Source organism: Toxotes jaculatrix, chromosome 9 (genome assembly GCF_017976425.1).
Source record: "Toxotes jaculatrix isolate fToxJac2 chromosome 9, fToxJac2.pri, whole genome shotgun sequence".
NCBI lineage: Eukaryota > Metazoa > Chordata > Actinopteri > Toxotidae > Toxotes > Toxotes jaculatrix.
In genome coordinates this window covers 2,558,094-2,576,047 of record NC_054402.1, presented here as the reverse complement: position 1 = coordinate 2,576,047, position 17,954 = coordinate 2,558,094, and the positions used below count along the sequence as shown (strand labels likewise).

Below are 17,954 nucleotides of genomic sequence, written 5' to 3'. Positions count from 1 at the left end.
AGACAACAGGACTGACCTGTTCTCAGGGTAATCAAGAAATGTAAATCAGATGATGCACCTGGTACGGAGGACTGTCCATCCTGTGATATTTCTTAAAGTGATCTTTGATGAGAGCTTCGATCTGGTCGTACGGCTCCGTGTTGCTGAGCCACTTCCTCTTCACCAGCCGCTCAAAGAACGGCTAAAAGACACACACACACACACACACACACACACACACACACACACACACACACACACACACACACACACACACACACACACACACACACACACACACACACACACACACACACACACACACACACCTATTGTTGAAAAATCTATATATTTAAATTTACATTTAATATTCTTTTAAAAAGACATTAGAACTGAAAATTATCCATCTAAAAAATAAATAAATAAAAACAAATAATTTCCCTTGGGGGATCAATAAAATATATCTATATCTCTATTAGTCAAAGATAAGATGGTAAAGCACAAAGCAGTTATTGATCTGAAATGATCAGGCATCTACACAGTAAACTAAAAATGATATAAATAGGATTATAAATCACAGCAAGTCTAGATTTTGTTATATTGACATTATTATGGAAACCAACAACCTGCACCCAGTGTAAAGGCAGAAACACACAGGTTTGTTCTCAGATGTCACAGTGAAGTAAAACATGAAGCAGCTTTTAAAATGTAGAGCACGCGTTTGGAAGGAACCAAATTTAAACCTAAACTGTTAATTAGACTCATCTAAGCTAAACCAACCACTCAACATTACCCAAAACTATAAACTGGATAAAACAAAAATATAACATTCAGCTAAAATACAATACTATATAAACTAAACAACACCAGATTAAACTATAATCTAAACCTAAACTTTAAAATACACTAAACAAATCTACTATAAACTCACATAACAGAACATAATCTAATCTAAACTATAAACCAATCCAAACTACACTGCATGATGTTTACAGAGCTTTTCTCTCTGTGTCATCGACTCTTGAGTGTTTGAGCAAACACTCCCAGGATGAATTCAGAAAGCTTTATTGGTACAGAGACAACAGACGTGACCTTAATGCAACACAAAGAGACAAGGAGGTGAAGTGGCTGAAGGACAAACACTGACTCAGTCATAAAGATACTGACTGTGTGTGTGTGTGTGTGTGTGTGTGTGTGTGTGTGTCAGTGTGTACTTGTGTGTGTTTCAGTGTGTGTGTGTGTTTGTACCCTGATGTGCAGGTATAGGCGTTCGGACAGGACTCTGACTCCCTGGTGAACGATGTGGTCCAGAGCTTTATTGGCTCGACGCAGAGAGTCCTCGCTGACTGACAGATCACACTGAGCACAGCGCTGCACAAAACCTCTGCACACACACGCACAGGCACGCACACACACACACACACACACACACACACAGAGCCATCATCAATATTACAGGTCAATGAGACGAGTGAATCTGATTTTATTTGGGGAAAAAATGAAGGAACACAGGTTCTCTGACTCCGGAGACTCAGGTCTGTGAAATGCAAATAAAAATATAATGTATAAGAAAGACTGAGGTTAAACAGGTGAGACAGAGGAAAATGATCAGATACGTCTAAAAAGTTTAAATTGCATCTTTTCATTTGTACAACAGAAACTATGGAGCCTCAGAAGGGTCACAGTGGGTTAGTGTTTTGTTTTTGTTTGTGATCAGCAGTTAGTGTGTTAGTTCAGTCCAGATCTATTTAGCTGCCAATCAAGGGAAACTCTGCAGACACCTCAGTAGCAGCTTCCCTGTGGGTCTGTACCTGAAGGGAGGGCAGCAGTTGACCAGGGCGATGGTTTTGGACACGTATCCGTCCTCGTTCTCTCCAAACATGCCGCACTGCATCCCTTCGTGGAACATCTCAACTTTACGCTGGAAACTAAAACGAGCGAACACAAGAATCACAATAATGATCGTTCTCAGCCTCCACGGCCTGAAGAAGCTCTGAAAACCCGTGTGTGTGTACCTGTAGAGGAAGTCGGCCAGACCATTGAGGCTGCACTGAGCCACCCTGGAACCCAGACTCCTGTTGATGGAGGCAGAACGTTCCAGATCCACCTGCAGCCTCTGACACAAGAACAGTATGAAACTAGGAGTTATAGTAAAAAATAAAATCAGATAAATGACATGACAATAATAAATAAGACAATATAGTTTGTATGCAGCATTAACTTATACAATTATATTTAAAAAAAAACTGTAAAACCAAACTGCACAACTGCACTACACCAACACAACCAACACTTAACCCACATCTCACATCACATCTCTGGTCCCAGATCACTGTTGGCCACTAGAGGACAGCAGCTGAATCCAATGACAAAGTGTGTGTGTGTGTGTGTGTGTGAGTGAGAGAGAGAGAGAGAGATGAGGAAGTGCCCAGTGTTGACTTTGGCTGCAGTTGAAGGACAAACTCAGAAAACAATCAGTGCTCAAAATGCAATGGAATCCACCTTTACGTAACACCACTTCACTCCGATTCAATAATCTTTATTTAAACAGACAGGAAGCTCTGATCAGAGCTGCAGTGTGGCGTCAAACACACGTGTGTGGAGGGGGGAGGGGGAGTTACCTGTATGACGGTCTTGGCCAGAGTGATCTGATACTCCTCGATGTGGAGCGTCTCCATCCATCTCTTCTCCTCCTCGTCCAGGACCTGGCTCAGCTCTGTCGTCACTTTAGCCTGCAAAGGGAGGAGCCGCGCATCAAAACAAACACACCTCAAGTTTAACCACAAGCTCCACATGTTCAGACTCAAATCATAACCTTAGATTTCCTTTTTTTCTTTCGATTTTTCATGTTTGGCTTTAATAATTTATGGAAGAGAAAGATCATTTATCTGGTTTTATTTTGAACTAAAATTGGTAAAATGTGGTGGAAAGTAATAAACGATCTTCACAGTTCTGCCACTGACAGTTCATGCAGCAACACGCCTCACTGACACACTCCAGTTTCATATATTTGTTTCCAGATGCTGCCTTAAAGGGCTGTGTGTGAAGTTTCTACTGGGACTTTAAGGTTAGGTGAAAGATTGTGTATGTGTGCATGTGTGTGTGTATGCATGTCTCACCCTGACAGAGTTGAGACAGTCCAGTTCCAGTCTGTCCACGGTCTCTGAAGGCAGCAGAGGACTGAGCTGAGAGCGGCTGAATGGACTCGTGATACACACAGTCCCCAGAACGTCTCTAAAACAACAAACGCACACACAAACATGATGTCTGACCAAACACACATTCACAAAGAAACCATCTGAGGAACTCAAATCTGTTTTCACTGGAGGAAATAAACATGTAGTTCCTGTACAACAGTTCCAGATGTGAAGGAAGCTTCATACTTTCTGACATTCAAAATGTGCAACACATCCATATCTGAATGTGATAAGAGACTTTGAGGAGGCTGATATGTGAAAGAAGTACAAAACCGAAAAGGACAGAGAAGCAGAACCAGTCCGTCATTAAAAATAATACGATCAGATAAACTTGTGCACCTGTTGTATATGTTGTGCAGCCAGTCCAGCAGCGAGTAGATGTCGGTGATCTCCAGCTGGTTGTCGGTGATGGCCTCCAGTCGCCTAGCAACCGCCTGGTGGTAACTCTGCACGTATACCTGACAGGTGAAAAGTTAAATATTCAAGTTACATGAGGTCAGAGAATCACGTGTGATTCATCCTCTGAGGATCATGAATGTTTCCTACCCTCTCAGGCTGTCAGTGGAGATTGTAATCCACAAATCTCAGGGTTGTTAGTTGATACAGACATTTGCAAACTGATTTTTCTGTCCAGGTGTCATCTCACCTGGAAGGGCTGGTACTCTTCGGGGTAGATGGACACCACATTCCTGTTGGCAGCCCCCAGGTCCTCCACCACCCGGGCTCGGAGCCGGCCCAGGTATCCGTCCAGTTCTCCGGCTGTGAACTCTGCTTTCTGAGGCAGAGAGCTGTCAGCCGCCTCCTCCACCGCCTCCCTCCACCTCTGCTTCAGCTGACGAGGCCTTGGGCCCCCAGGGGCCGCTCCCTCTTTGAGGGCCCAGTCTTTATCAGCCTGCTCTTCCTGCTGCAGCACCTGTACACACACACACACACACACACACAGGTGAGGTAAGCACTGATACCTGTGACCATGAATGTAACCACTGCAGCAGCAGCCCTCACCTGAACCACCAGGCCCAGGTTGGGCCCAGCTGTGGGGGACCTCAGAGACTCCCTGACCACGGCCCACAGCTCCTTCTGCAGCTCCTCGTAGAGCAGTTCCACGTCCTTCGCCTTCCTCCGCCCGCCATCTCTGGTGCTGTCCTCGGGCAGCGTCACGGCGCCACGGTCAGCGGCGGACTCGTTACACTCCTGCTCCAGCTCCAGGATGTGAGAGTCAGCCAGGAGCAGGTCCCGCTTTTTCACCAGCTGCAGGATCTCCAGGACTGAAGGACACAGAGAGACACAGAGATATACAACCAGACCAGACCAGACCATCAGCCAAAAGAGTGTTCGAAACTTTTTCTTTGCAAAAGACGAAGTGACACTTTGCCTTTTTTCTGTGCAGGTGCAGGAAGAACCAGAGATGTAACTAATAAAACTATAAAGTTTTAATATTCATTCAGTTCAGCAGTCATTAGGGTTAATGTCATGTGTAAAGCTTCTCTCACTCCTGTTCTCACACACTTCTCCGTGGACAGCAGCAGAGTCCTTCCAAGGTACTCCACAACGAAACCTCTTAATTCTGACTGATTAGCATTAACAGCTGTTCGTCAAGTCTCACAACACACACACACACACACTCAGCTGCGTGCCCCCTCCGACTCGGCTGAGCTCTGGAGGTGGGTTTGTTTGATTTGAACTTCAAAGCAGCCCTCGGGAGGACAGACAGAGGGACGGAGCCAAGGTTCCCACAGAATCGCTCACAGAATCTGGTTCTCTCCGCAACACTTCTCACTTTTTAAGTGTCGGGGGGAGATTCCTGGACGACTTCAGCACATTTAGATTCCACACACTGAGCGTGGAGACCGTCTCTAGAATGTGGGGACACATGTCTGCGGTGAATATTCTCAGATATTATCAGACCAGCTTCAGGGCCTTTGTCAGTACGCCAGGTTCCAGTGTGTGGACCAAATCTAAACCAGGACTTATGAATTTAGAGTTTATCTGGTTTCGTCCACCATAGACAGGAAACTAAGGAGACCAGGTGAAGTAACCATGATGGAAGAGAGCACCGATAAATCATTTGACTTTTCTGACCACTGAACTGAAACAGGGTGTAGCTGGGAAGGACAAACAGTCCCCAAAGACGTATGGTCCTCCAGAGGCCACAGGGCTGGTCTGAGGTCAGCGTGAGGTCGTTCAGGGAGGATCCTCTCTGACTGTCAGAGCAGATGATGCCACAGCAGCACTGTAATGACATCGTCTGACAAAAATGGACAAAACATTTCGTTTCATGATCTCCATCCAGACTGTTTCTGTTTTTTTCTGACGGACGTCAGAGATAATGATTTCCTCAGGAAGTGAAGTCGAACTCAATCATCAATCAACAAGTTTCAGGTCTGTGAGTTCAGATCTGACTCAGGACTCTAATTCACCTCACACAGTGTCCTTGCCGTCTCCTTAAGCTCTGCTCTTTGTCCTGCTGAGTGTTCATGTCTGTTACAGACCGGGGCAGGGTGAAGATTTCACGGATAAAGAGGTGACTCAGAACTAACGTCAGCTTTGCACAAAAACTAAGGAAAAATGTTTTGTTACAAAGGGAATTTCAGAAACAACAAAATAATTCTAACAAAGTTTCCATGAAGTCAAACAGACATGATGCAGGATAATCGGGGGGGAAATATGACTCAGCTTTTCATCACATCATCAGGCTGCAGCAGCCAGATAATACACACTGTCAGGAAGTACACACACACACACACACACACACACACACAGAGTGGGACAGGAAATGATGTCTCCCATTCTCCTACATCAACTGCTGCGTCAGAGGAGAGCTTTGCCAGGGCTACTCTTTCAAAATAAAAGTCCTCTGTGTGTGTTGGTGAGATAGTGAGGATGCGAGGCCTCCAGATGTTGTTGTCTCGCTCTTCCTCCTCAGTGCCGACACAGGAACGAACACAAACACACACACACACACACACACAGAAAGAGAGGAAGATCATCTCTATACACAGAACAATGCAAGCGGAACATCTCGGCTTTGAACTCGCACACATTTCAGTCTTTTCTGTTATTTGTTTGGGTCGACAGCAGATCAAAGTTCGGTTCCTGCAGCAGTGAAGAGGTCAGAGGTCATCGCAGCCAACAGACACAGAATAAACCAAACAGATTAAATGACTTTTGGACTTGGATAAGACATTTGATGCCAACATGGTGTAAAACACTGCAACAGTCCCATTTGTTCGTATCAGTCCTGTCAAATATTTCTTTTGTTGTAGCTTAATAAGTAATTAATTCTCTATTTAATAACCTAACAGTGCAGATTTTGCCAGACAGCAGACACAACAACTGAAGAAGCACTGCAGCAAGAGTCAACTCAGGGCTTAAAACCAAGTTTGATTGTTAAAAAAAAAATCAAACTGTCTAATGATAATAATTCAATAATTCAATAATTCAACGTATTCAGGAAACAAAGGACTTTTACAACCACCGCTTTGGACTGAGCCACAGACCTGAGACCAGAGTCCACACTGCTGGTTATAGAGTGGAGGTTAGTTTTAATAAGACCACTGGGGGGAGGTAACCACACACACACACACACACACACACACATACACATACACACACAGACATGGTGTGACCACTGTAAGGTGATATATCAGCACTTTCAAACCAGACGACACTGGAGCTTGTAAAACACAGCTATAACAACACACACACACACACACACACACCTTCTACCCCTACACACTGGTCGGTGAGCCCCTCCTCACAGAAACACAGCTCTTATTGTTCAGTTTCAGTCTTTGGAGGAAATCTATTCCAGCTGGGTGGATGATGAAGCCCCCGCCCACCTCCACCCTCTTCCTCACCACCACCTCCATCTCCGTCTCCACCCTGTCCATGTCACTAAACCATTAAAAACATGTCACTGTGAATTTAACATGAGCTGCAGCCTCCACAGCCGAGTGTGGACGTAACGAGCTGAAGGTCTCTTTAAGCTGCAGTTCCTCTAACAACCACCAGGGGAATTCTGAAAAACTTGACAGTTTAAAAAGTAAAACGCTCATTTTAGTTCCTGAGTGACTCCTTCTCGTTAGTTTTAATTTACAGAGGGGATGAACAGTAAACACTCCATGTTTCTGACAAAAAAAAAGTTTAGTTCTAAAGCTACATCACGTGTCCACATCCAGCTGAAAACACGACGCCTGAAATGCCATCATCTCATAAATCAGTTGTCTAACGTCACGCAGACGCTCATCTGGAGGGTTGTTTGAGTCCACCTAATGGATCGTAGACCAGCATTCCCTCTCTTTTAACTCTGTGTTTGTTCTCCACCAGGTCCTGAGGTGAAATATCTGGCTCTTTACTTTAAATTTACACAGATGTGAAAACTCTAAGTCTCTTTCAGATTTACGTAGAGGTGATGTCTGAAGTTTCAACCGCACAAAAAAGACGTGAACGCACAGCGGCCTCTGCAACCTGAAGCTGCTGAGTCAGATTTTACCTGCTCAGATCCACCAGTTTAAGATGGTATGTTTAAGTGCCCACGCATACCCTGTGTGTGTGTGTGTGAGAACAGAGGCAGTATTGTGTGTGCGTGTGTGTGTGCAGACTGTAATCTGAACTCCGTTTTCACATTCTTGTCCTCTCCCGTCGTCGGTCGGTTCGGTCGGAGCAGAGCTGCTCCTCCTCCATTCAAACTCTCACTAAAGACACACGACTCAGCAGCTTCACACCTGAACTGTGCTGATGAAAGACTCCACAGAGTCTCCACGGCAGAGACGAGTCTTTACCCGGGAACTGGGGGGGAGATACAGTCGACTCTCTGAATTCAGTCCATTTAGATAAAAACAAATAAAACAACCATTTAGAGACTTGGGGCTGAAACTACCATTATTTTCACAGGGGTTCATGTGCCGCATATTTGAACGTCTAGCTGATGCTTTTATTGTCTGTGGAGGACCTTCGTAAATTTCCTGTGACCTCTTCTTCTTCTCTTCTCTCTGTGTTTGAGGCCTCAGTACTATTTTCCTCTCACAGCTGAACACCTGTTGACTGGCCCTGACAGGCCTGAATGTGAGCCTCTTCTCAGCGCTGAGGCCAACTGTCCCATCCAGGCTGACAGGAGAACATAAACCTGAGTGTGCTGCTTTTGGGGACTTTTGAAGTGGACTTCCTGTTTCATATTTCACTTTCCACCTGAAACCTGCAGCAACACGCCAACAAACAACCTGCAGAGCTGCTGCTGCTCGTCATGGCATGGCGGGGCTCTGTGGTAATATGACCATGGATTAATGAAACACACACACACACACACACAGGCAGGAGTTTGAAGGGTAAATTCCACTGTGCGTGTGTGTGAAGAACACTGAGCTGTCCTTCTCTTCACCTCAAACATAAACTCTACCTGGAGACAGAACAAAGGTCAACGTGAGCCCAGCAACAAAAGCACCAACAAAGACGTCACCTGATCTCCAGGTCTGAGTCAGAACACTACGAACAGAGTCTCACCCGGATCATCATTGTCCAGGAAACCGGACACCAAATCTGAGACACACATTTGAGCATCAAACAGTTTGAGATAAATTCCACAGCTCTGTAGAGAAGCAGCGTTCCTGAGTTCTGCTTCTCAGCGGCTGGATGGTGACATGGAGGTTAACCGCGAAATTAGTTACAACTTCACGCTACAGCTGTAAAACATCTGCCCTTTACTTCCAAATCACAACCAGGAGCATGAAACAGGTTGTTTCAGACACACCAGCCCGTTACACAGTGTCACACAAACACATCCAGCTGATTCAAATCTCATCACCGGAGGACTCTTCAGATCTGTTCAGAATATCTACCACCGTTTTACAGTTCTTCCTTCAGTTCAGATAACAGATGAATCGATATGGGAAGTGTTTGACTCTTCATCTGTGAACAATCACACACTCCGCAGCAGCTTCACATCAGCACTGATGGCGACAACACAACTTTAATTCTCAGACACAAACACGGGTCAGAAGTCAGAACAGTTTTCTCTAAACAGAAGCTCAGACAAATATTTGATTTCATAACAGCTCACTTCTTCTCTGTGTGGGCTGTCGAAACCACAAAACATCACAGCTGTTTCTCTCTCTCTCTCACTCACTCACTCACTCACACACTCACACACACACACACACACACACACACACACACACACACACACACACACACACACACACAGTCTGTTTACTCTCTTAAAAGATACTTAAGGTTCATTATAACTTGTTTCGTCACATGCTTTTGTTTATTGACATCAGTGTGATATTTGCAACGTTTTGTTGGGGGGACAGTGATGAAGTCCTGGACCTGTTTCCAGGATTCAGTCCAGCAGTTCCAGTCTGATCTGAGAAACACTGGACACTGAATTAACAACTGGAAAACTAAATCACAGAAGCAGAAACTCAATAAGAATAATTTAAACAAGATTTTGTTTCTACAGAATCTGTACAACATTAGCTTCTGTGACAGCAGCCACTAACTGCTAACTGCGGCTAACACTGACTTCATTTGGTGAAAATAATGATGTTAACTCTTTTTGTTTATTTAATGATGGCTCAGACCATTTCACTGTCCCACAGTCATCATCAGCCCGTGCAAGAGGATGATGGGACTTATCTTCATCCAACCCCGTTGCACAGCGGAATGTGGGGGTGGCTGTGTCGATGTTCCATAACTTCAGTGTAGGTGTGTGGCTGATGTATATCTGTCAGCCCAGGTCTCAGGCTCTGCACGCTTACATAAGAAGACAGAATGCATGAAGAAAACAATCAGGAGAGGACTGAGACAGACCGGGTCAAACGCAGGTCAGACGTCCCAACGCACCTGAACTCACCACAGGAGGGATGTCAAACAACAGGAAATGCTCGACACAGGAATGATCGTGTACTGCGCTGATGAGGCTCTGAGTTTCCTTTGGAGCTTTGTCACGAGTTAATGGTTAATGGTTTTTGTTTGAAGTGCAGGTTTTGATATGGTGCAGGTTATGGTGGTTTTTTTGATGCAGGGCAGGTTTTGATGCGGTTACCTGCACCGCTGAACCACGAGCGCCTTTGTTCATCACTGATTTTATAATCAGACGCTTCTTTATGTGAAATGTCTTCACATGAAGCTACAACGTGATCCAGGACACTGACCCACAGCACAGGACTGTGTGCGTCTGTTTTGTGTCATTGCAAAACAGAAGTAATGGAGTCAGGGTTGTTTGTACCTGCATCACGGTTATGTACTATTTACACACACACACACACACACACACACCATACATGCACGCACGCACACACACACACACACGACACTCAGCGTTCAGTAGGAACCTGATCTGCTGATCCGGTGTTTGAGCAGCATCTGAAAACAAGCCCTCACCTGACATCCAGAACTTTCTCTGCACTTTCCGCTCAAACTAACACTGAACTAAGACTTTGTGTTCATCTCAGTGTGATCGCTGTACTTCAAACAGCACATTGTGTTCATCAACATGAGACTCAGGATCTGGCTCCTGGTCAGGTGTCTGTTATTGGGGACCGAGCAGACCAGCAAAGACCTTTAATTTGACTAAATTCTGTGTCATTAGGAGGCTCAGTGGATTCCAGTGTGTGTGTGATCACAGTAATAGCAGCTGAGAGCGTCCGTCACCATGAGTCTGACGGTGTAGCAACATGTCAGGCTGTTTTCTGTAAAGCTGAGATTTTAACGTAATAACTGTACTGTCAGAGCTTCCTACAGCGTCCCTGAAAACAAATCTGCTTTAGTCAGAAGACGTTTTAACATTTGCATGAATCAACAAAGAGCCGAGGAGCCACGTCACACAGCAGAAACCATGTTTAATGACAGAGGACAGAGGTTTTCACTGTCGTCTGTGAGCTGAATCGATCGGGAGTCAGGATACTGCCTGACAAGTTGTACGTTCTGTGATTCATTTCATTTATTAATATTAACCTTAAATTTGTGTGGCTCTGACTGAGAAGCTATTCATCTCTGTCTATGATTCTTTCTGTTGCTGGTTACATAAATAACCCTCACTCCAAGCTCTTCCGCGAAGCTTCACTGCTGCTTTCTTTACCTACAGTTTAATACTGTTAATTTAATTTAAAACTGAAAACACCTGCGACACAAGTGTCCGGTTACACAAAGTTAATTCAAAACTTCCGCCACAATTACAACAATGTTTGATAAACCAATCACAAGGTTCACTTCAGTAATAAGTGTCAGGAGTTTGGTGTTTTTCACCGAATGTCCTGTCAATCATATATCTTTAACTTCCAAACACTAATACTGGATAAGCTTCAAAAATCCAGAATCAATCAGACTCAAACATGAAAGTACACATGTATGTGTAAACACATATGAACAATCAATCAATTCATCGACCAGTTAATCGACAGTTTTGATAACTGATTGATCATCAAGTAGTTAGCTTCTTTAGTCGTCTGTGACTATAACTGAATATTTTGAGGCTTTGTTCTGTTGGTGGGACAAAGCCAAACATCTGAAGACCCCACCTCTGACATCTTATAAACCAAACGATAAGTGAAGGAATTATTGACAAATTAGTTGATAATGAAAATAAAGGCTGTGCAGATACAGTATTTATCAACCATCATGGTTTGACACGGAGGGAGTCACTGTTTCAACATGTAAACAAGGGTGTGGAGGAACTGAGAGTGCACACACACACACACACACACACACACACACACGCACACACACACACACACACGCACACACGCACACGCACACGCACACACATTTGAATCATTCATTAGAAAATAGCAGAGTAAACAGGGTGCGATAAACAATAGACGCCCTTAAAAATTTCCAGGACCGGCCCAATACTTATGATCTCACACACACACACACACACTCCAGTGTCCTTGCGGAGAATTACAGCATCTCATTGTAACCCAGTTGGCTTCAGGGTCACCTTCACTAACCTGTCTGTCTGCTCACACCTCTGTCTGTCTCTCCTTTTCCCCCACCCCACCCCACCCCCACCCTTCACTGTTGGCGTCTGGGTTTAAAATAAGCTCTGACTGTGGACAGATGATGATAAGATCAGTGAAAACAAACTGGACGATAAAAATGGAAGACAACTTTAACTACAAAGGACAGAGAGAGAGAGAGACAGAGAGAAAGAGAGAGAGAGACACACATCAAACCTCTGCTTTGTCTACATCCACCCAGTCCTCAGCTCCACTGTTGGCTGAGGGAAGTGACTGTGCTTCATGAGAAGACTCAGGGCTTAATCGTGTGTGAGTTACGTCCTCTTGGTTTTCTTACCTGATAGCGGCTCTCTGGGCTTCACCTCCTCCACCACCTCCTCCTGCACCAGCTGCTCCTCGGGGCCCTGAGACGAGTGGTCGGCCATAGACTCCCTCTTCAGCTTCCCCAGACCTACCATCTTCATGAAGGACAGGCGGCGGCTGGTGGAGTCGCACTCGCTCTCTGAACAGTTCAGCTCGCCGTTTGTGAGCGAGTCCTTGTAGGAGCCGAGCGTGTCGCGATATTTCCCTGCAAACCTGGAGACAGACGTGAAGGAGCACGTGACACAGACTCAGTCTCTGCTCATCAAACACCCTGATCCCTCCTCACCTCCCACAAACCCACATCAACTCTCCCAGTATTAAGTTCCCTCATCTCCCTTTACCTCAACAAATTTCAAAGTATCCTGATCGATTCCTCTTCCCCTCCTCCAACCCTCCTTCCCAGTTTTTATCCAAAATTACCTGAGAAGACTTCCTTCAGAGCTCCTCCTCCCCCTCTTCTTCTTCTCTGCAGGTGAAGGAGTACCCTGCAGCGACCCCTGTGGGGAGGGAGTTGCACTTCCTTTGCTCCTTGCCGACGCTCTCAGGGTCTTCCCCAGCTTTCCCAGACTCTTCAGCGGGGACTTAAACTTGAAGGAGCCCTTTGATGAACCTCCTCCTCCTCCTCCACTTCCCTTTTTCCCCTCGTTGGCCTCGTTCTCATCCTCCTCGTCCTCGAACGGGTTGCGGTCCCTCGGTACGTCGCCATCCAGGAGCGAGCTGCCGGGTGCCCAGTGGTTGCCATGGCCATCGTTGTCATGGATGCTGTCGTCATCGTCGAAGGGGTTGTGGTGGTGATGGTGGGGGGTTATGTTGAGGCTCATCCTGCGGAGGATCAAAGCGTTGTCTAGAGTCGGACCGCCGCCTTTCAGGCGCACAGGGAGGTTCTTGAGGATGGGCATAATGGAGCTGGGGGAGGGGGGACAGGGAGGGAGGAACCTGGGGAGGGAGGAGAGGGAGATCAGTCCATCAACAGGACATCTGCTTTGTATCCAGGTGACATCAGTTATAGAAACAACAGTGAAAGACAGAAACAGTGAGAATGAAACATGTCTACAGTCCATCGAAGAAAATGTACAACCAGTGTTTAACAGGCTGAGAGAAACCAAAACAAAGGATAATTTGGTCTGTTTGGTCCAGCTGGAACCCTAAAGTCACACCCAGACGGCCGTAACTCAAACTCCCTGAACAAAGCTGATCTGGACAGACCAGGACGGTCACAGCCGTCTTAGAGACAAGCTCAGGCTCAACGTCAAAGACCTGAAACTGAATTTCTTAGTTTGATATAACTGTTCAGTCTATTTCTACTGGAGAGGCTGAGGTTTCCAAACCACAGCATAAGATCTGCTGATCAGAGAAGTGACTGAGATCAAATTTGCTGTTTCTGCGTCGATGCTGTAAAAGCAGCATCTGAAATGAAGCATTGCCAGAAAGATCGGCTCCTCCTCCCCATCTCTGGCCAGACCTCCTGGACTTCCAGGACGTCTCAACTAATCAAGACACCACAGGTGTGTGTATAAAGGACAACGGTTGACACACATCGCGCTGCCAGTGCGAGAAACAGCCTTCACACCCAACTACTGTGAGTCCAGTAGGTAAAGTTTAACTGCTCATTTCTGATTGGCTACCAGGCTCTGTTGGCAGTTTAGTCACTCAAGGACAACTGGGACATTTTGAAAACTCATCAGTTACGCCTGGGAACACCTCAAGGATCCCTTGAACCCTCTCTGGACTCTCTGACTCTAAACCAAACTAACCATGGTAACAGAAAACCCTGCTCTCTGATTGGCTGGCAGGTGCTTAAACATAAACAAGTGCCACAGTTTAACCTTCGTTCAGAGATCAAGGTGTACTAACCTGCAGGTAACCATAGCAACAATAGTGATGCTGGACAGTTTAAAACATGGGGGAGTTTTTAAAGTCTGAGATCCTTTGGTGAGTGAACATGGCCAAACACAGTCACATGACACATGACGACATTTCATGTGTCATGTATCACCTGTCGTGTAGAGTACGTCGCTGACCGAGCCGCTCCTCAGTGAGGAGGTCAACAGGAAGTCAGGTCCCGCCCAGTTGTCCCCGTGGCCATAAACCATTTAGACATAAAGTCATCAAACATTAACAGGTTTTCACAGAGATCAGCTCCGTGTCACAGTCTGTTCACTTTAATGATTCACAGGAAACGACTCCAATCTGCCCTCAGGCTCAAATAAACTGCTACGATCACTCTCATGGTGACAGTTTTCAATGTGCACATACTGATACTGATAATGGTTTGTTATGGTGGACATGGTCTAAAACTTTATCAGGAGGATTTATGTGAAACGCTCTGTGGGGGACAGGAAGTGGAGGGTCCGGCTCGCCGAAACATTTTTTGGTAAATAACATAAAAACACATTAGTAAAACTATTAAATTTGAAAATCTGCACCATGACAGACCCAGTTTTCACCACCAGGGTCAATGATCTAGATCATTCTGAATATTGTTGAGATTATATTCAAGCTCTTATTATGATTTTGACTCCACCAAATTAAAGCAGCCTGAAAAGTTACAGGTGAAGAAACACTCTTTAAAACACAGTGACACCGTGCCAGAACGATTATTCTCATCATCAGATATTTTTGCTGAAAAACTTAAAGCGGAATCACTTATCAAAATTGCTGCTGACTTTCTGTTGCCTGACTTATTGATAAATCAACCAATCATTTCAGCTCGAGTAAAACAATATTACACTGGAAAAAAGGCTGATCTATCGCCATGGTTACAGAAACCGTTCGAGACAAAAAAGAAATTGTGAACGTCACTCAGAGAGTGGTTCAGAGTGTGTGTGTGTGTGTGTGTGTGTGTGTGTGTGTGTGTGTGCGTGTGTGTGTGTGTGTGGACTGGGAGCGGATGTTGTTCATGTTGTTGGTTTCCAGTCTCACCAGCTCAGGACACACTGCTGCTGCCAGAAATAGACTCACACACACACCTTCCATAAGGAATGCACTAAACACACACACACACACACAAACACACACACGCACATATGAACACTAAAGACACACTGGTGCTCAGTGTGTAGGGCCAAGTGGGAAGTGATTCAGCGGTGTTGGTTCCATAAATACCCAGCAGCCCCGGCGGCAAGCTCAGGAAACCCATGCGGAGCCCGGCGGCGCTCACACACAGCCTGTTTTCTTCAAGAGGGTCGCAGGGCATCGCGGAAGCTCCTGGACACAAACAATGGGAGCGGAAAGGACAGCGATAGTGTGACGGACTGAGGCGAGGACTCCTGGGTCTCTCTGCTCACCGCTGGGTGTGGTCCAATCACAAACCTCCAGAATACCAAGACCAGGGTGGTAGTTTGTTTCTTTTCTAGCAGGGATCAAACCTGAAGACCAGCAGAAACCTACAGTCCACAGCAGGGCTTTCAAACCCAACCCTGACCCTAAGCCCGTCACCCGCTCAACAACACAGCAGCTGGAGCTCCTTCCCAGAGCCATAACTCAGTCACATCTGAACACTCAGACATGATAAACACATTTATAGATTCAGTGCAATTTACTCTTCCTGAGGATGTCATTATCTGATCTCTAACGTGAATAAACATCCAGAAACACGTTTTGAAACCATAGAAAAAAATAGCTACAGAACTTCATTCCGAATCCTCCCATTTTTAGCCAAAAAAAAAAACATGCATCAAATTGTGTTTCATGTTCAGACGTTATTTTTCTTGTAAATTACAGATTAACAAAAAAAATACTCTGATTAAACAAGGAAAATACACAGACCTGTATATCTATCTTTAGTGCTTGCTCTGGGGTCAGGCTCTGGGTCTCTGTAAAGCGCTTTGAAACAATTTTGATTGTGGAAGGCGCTACATAAATAAAATTGAATTGAACTTAATTGAATTGGTAGAACTGGTCATAATTGGTCGTACGTAAACGGTGGTCAGAGGATTCACATGGACAAAGCTTTGTTTCAGTGACACAAACCAAAAACCGCAGCTGTAGAAAGGTTAGAGCAGATTTACCCACGTTACGGCTCAGTGTTGGTGAATATGTGACTCTCTCTGGCCTGTGTGGTGATTTCTGGCATCAGCAGTCAGCGCTCAGTTAAAACCTCAAAACCAAATCACCAGATCTGAGCCTGAACTTTTCTAAACACAAAGGCTGTCAGATGCAGCCACACGCCTGACACTTCCATTCATCATCAGCTCCGCTGACTCATCAACGATGGCTGAACGTGATCTGGTTAGGTTTTTTTTTTTTTTTTTTTTAACAAAAATCCATTTATCCTCATTTTAACTGAAGATGAAATATGTGGTGCTGGAGCAGTGAACAGCATCACAGAGGGTCAGGAACATTAATCCTGACGGTTGTAGCTTCGCTGGGTGTTAACAGTTAAACTGCAGACCTCAGGACAGCCTGTGGAGAGGGAACAACAACCTCAACTGAATCTATCACCACAAAATTATCATTTAAAATTGTTTGTGTTTTAAAACACGGCGTTCTACAGGCTGCATTTCAGCACTGGTGCTAAAGAACCGCAGAATTATCAAATTGCAAAAAAAATTCAGAAAGAATGTAAAACCAAGGTCAGACAAAGACAGAAGTATGTTCATGTCATCGCAGCTGTGACAGAAACACACACGTCTCCAGAGTTCACTTAAATACACCCCGGGCATGTTCACACACACAGGTACGCTGTGGCTCTGACCACTGGGAGGGAAGTCGTCAAGAGGTTGAGGTGATAACACACCAAGAAATGCAACACTGCACCAACAACAGGCAGAACATGGAGGAAAATAATGCAGGTGACGTGACGCACACACCGCGGACACACACGCTGAAACATTTTAAACCATCAGATCCATGTGTGTTTTCCTCACACATGTGCAGACGTGTTCAACACAATATTTAAACATCGTCTGAAGGTGAGGAGGTCGTGACCTTTCAACTTCACAAAACACAAACAGGAAACCAGGAAAAGAAGCTGATATTCAATCAGACGGAGGCACAAACCTCAGCCTTGACCTCCAAAATGGGTGGAGAGAGAGTGTGTGTGTGTGTGTGTGTCATGACTAATGGCGATATAGATAATCAGCTGATGTATGTCTGCTGGAGGAAACAGTGAGAACAGTCTGTGCGTTTAAAATAAAAAAAAAAAACAGGAATCATTTCATTTACGGCGCTGACAGCTGATCTCTGACTTCCTGCTCAAACTTTATCATCCTGTCCTGTGTCACAACTGTGTGACTGAGATAAACTGATGCTGCTACAAACAGCGACCAAGACTTTTCAGATTCCGCTGAAAGAAAGAAATATGATCCATCATATAAAGTTTCCCTTAAAACGTCATGTACAGCCGCCTCAATGTAGATTCAGAGGACAGACGGGATGGACGTCAACAGGATCTGAATTATCCTTATCCAAACGGTACACAGCCATGGCAGAACGTCACACGAGTGAGATGCTGGTG

At 45.2% G+C, this 17,954-nt stretch overlaps 1 protein-coding gene across 2 annotated transcripts in view; it reads right to left on the bottom strand.

Moving 5' to 3' along the window:
* LOC121186807 (tumor necrosis factor alpha-induced protein 2-like) overlaps positions 1–17,954 on the bottom strand; it is a 33,845-nt gene that overhangs the window by 4,384 nt on the left and 11,507 nt on the right. For both annotated transcript variants that reach the window (XM_041045607.1, XM_041045606.1), the window contains exons 2-12: positions 12,917–13,432; positions 12,471–12,709; positions 4,179–4,441; positions 3,823–4,089; positions 3,516–3,634; positions 3,099–3,213; positions 2,601–2,711; positions 1,995–2,095; positions 1,791–1,907; positions 1,228–1,363; positions 59–181 (exon numbers count right to left, since the gene is read on the bottom strand). In XM_041045607.1, coding sequence (XP_040901541.1) covers positions 59–181; positions 1,228–1,363; positions 1,791–1,907; positions 1,995–2,095; positions 2,601–2,711; positions 3,099–3,213; positions 3,516–3,634; positions 3,823–4,089; positions 4,179–4,441; positions 12,471–12,709; positions 12,917–13,395 — 2,070 coding nt within the window. In that variant the 5' untranslated portion in view covers positions 13,396–13,432. The remainder of the gene's footprint in view (positions 1–58; positions 182–1,227; positions 1,364–1,790; positions 1,908–1,994; positions 2,096–2,600; positions 2,712–3,098; positions 3,214–3,515; positions 3,635–3,822; positions 4,090–4,178; positions 4,442–12,470; positions 12,710–12,916; positions 13,433–17,954) is intronic.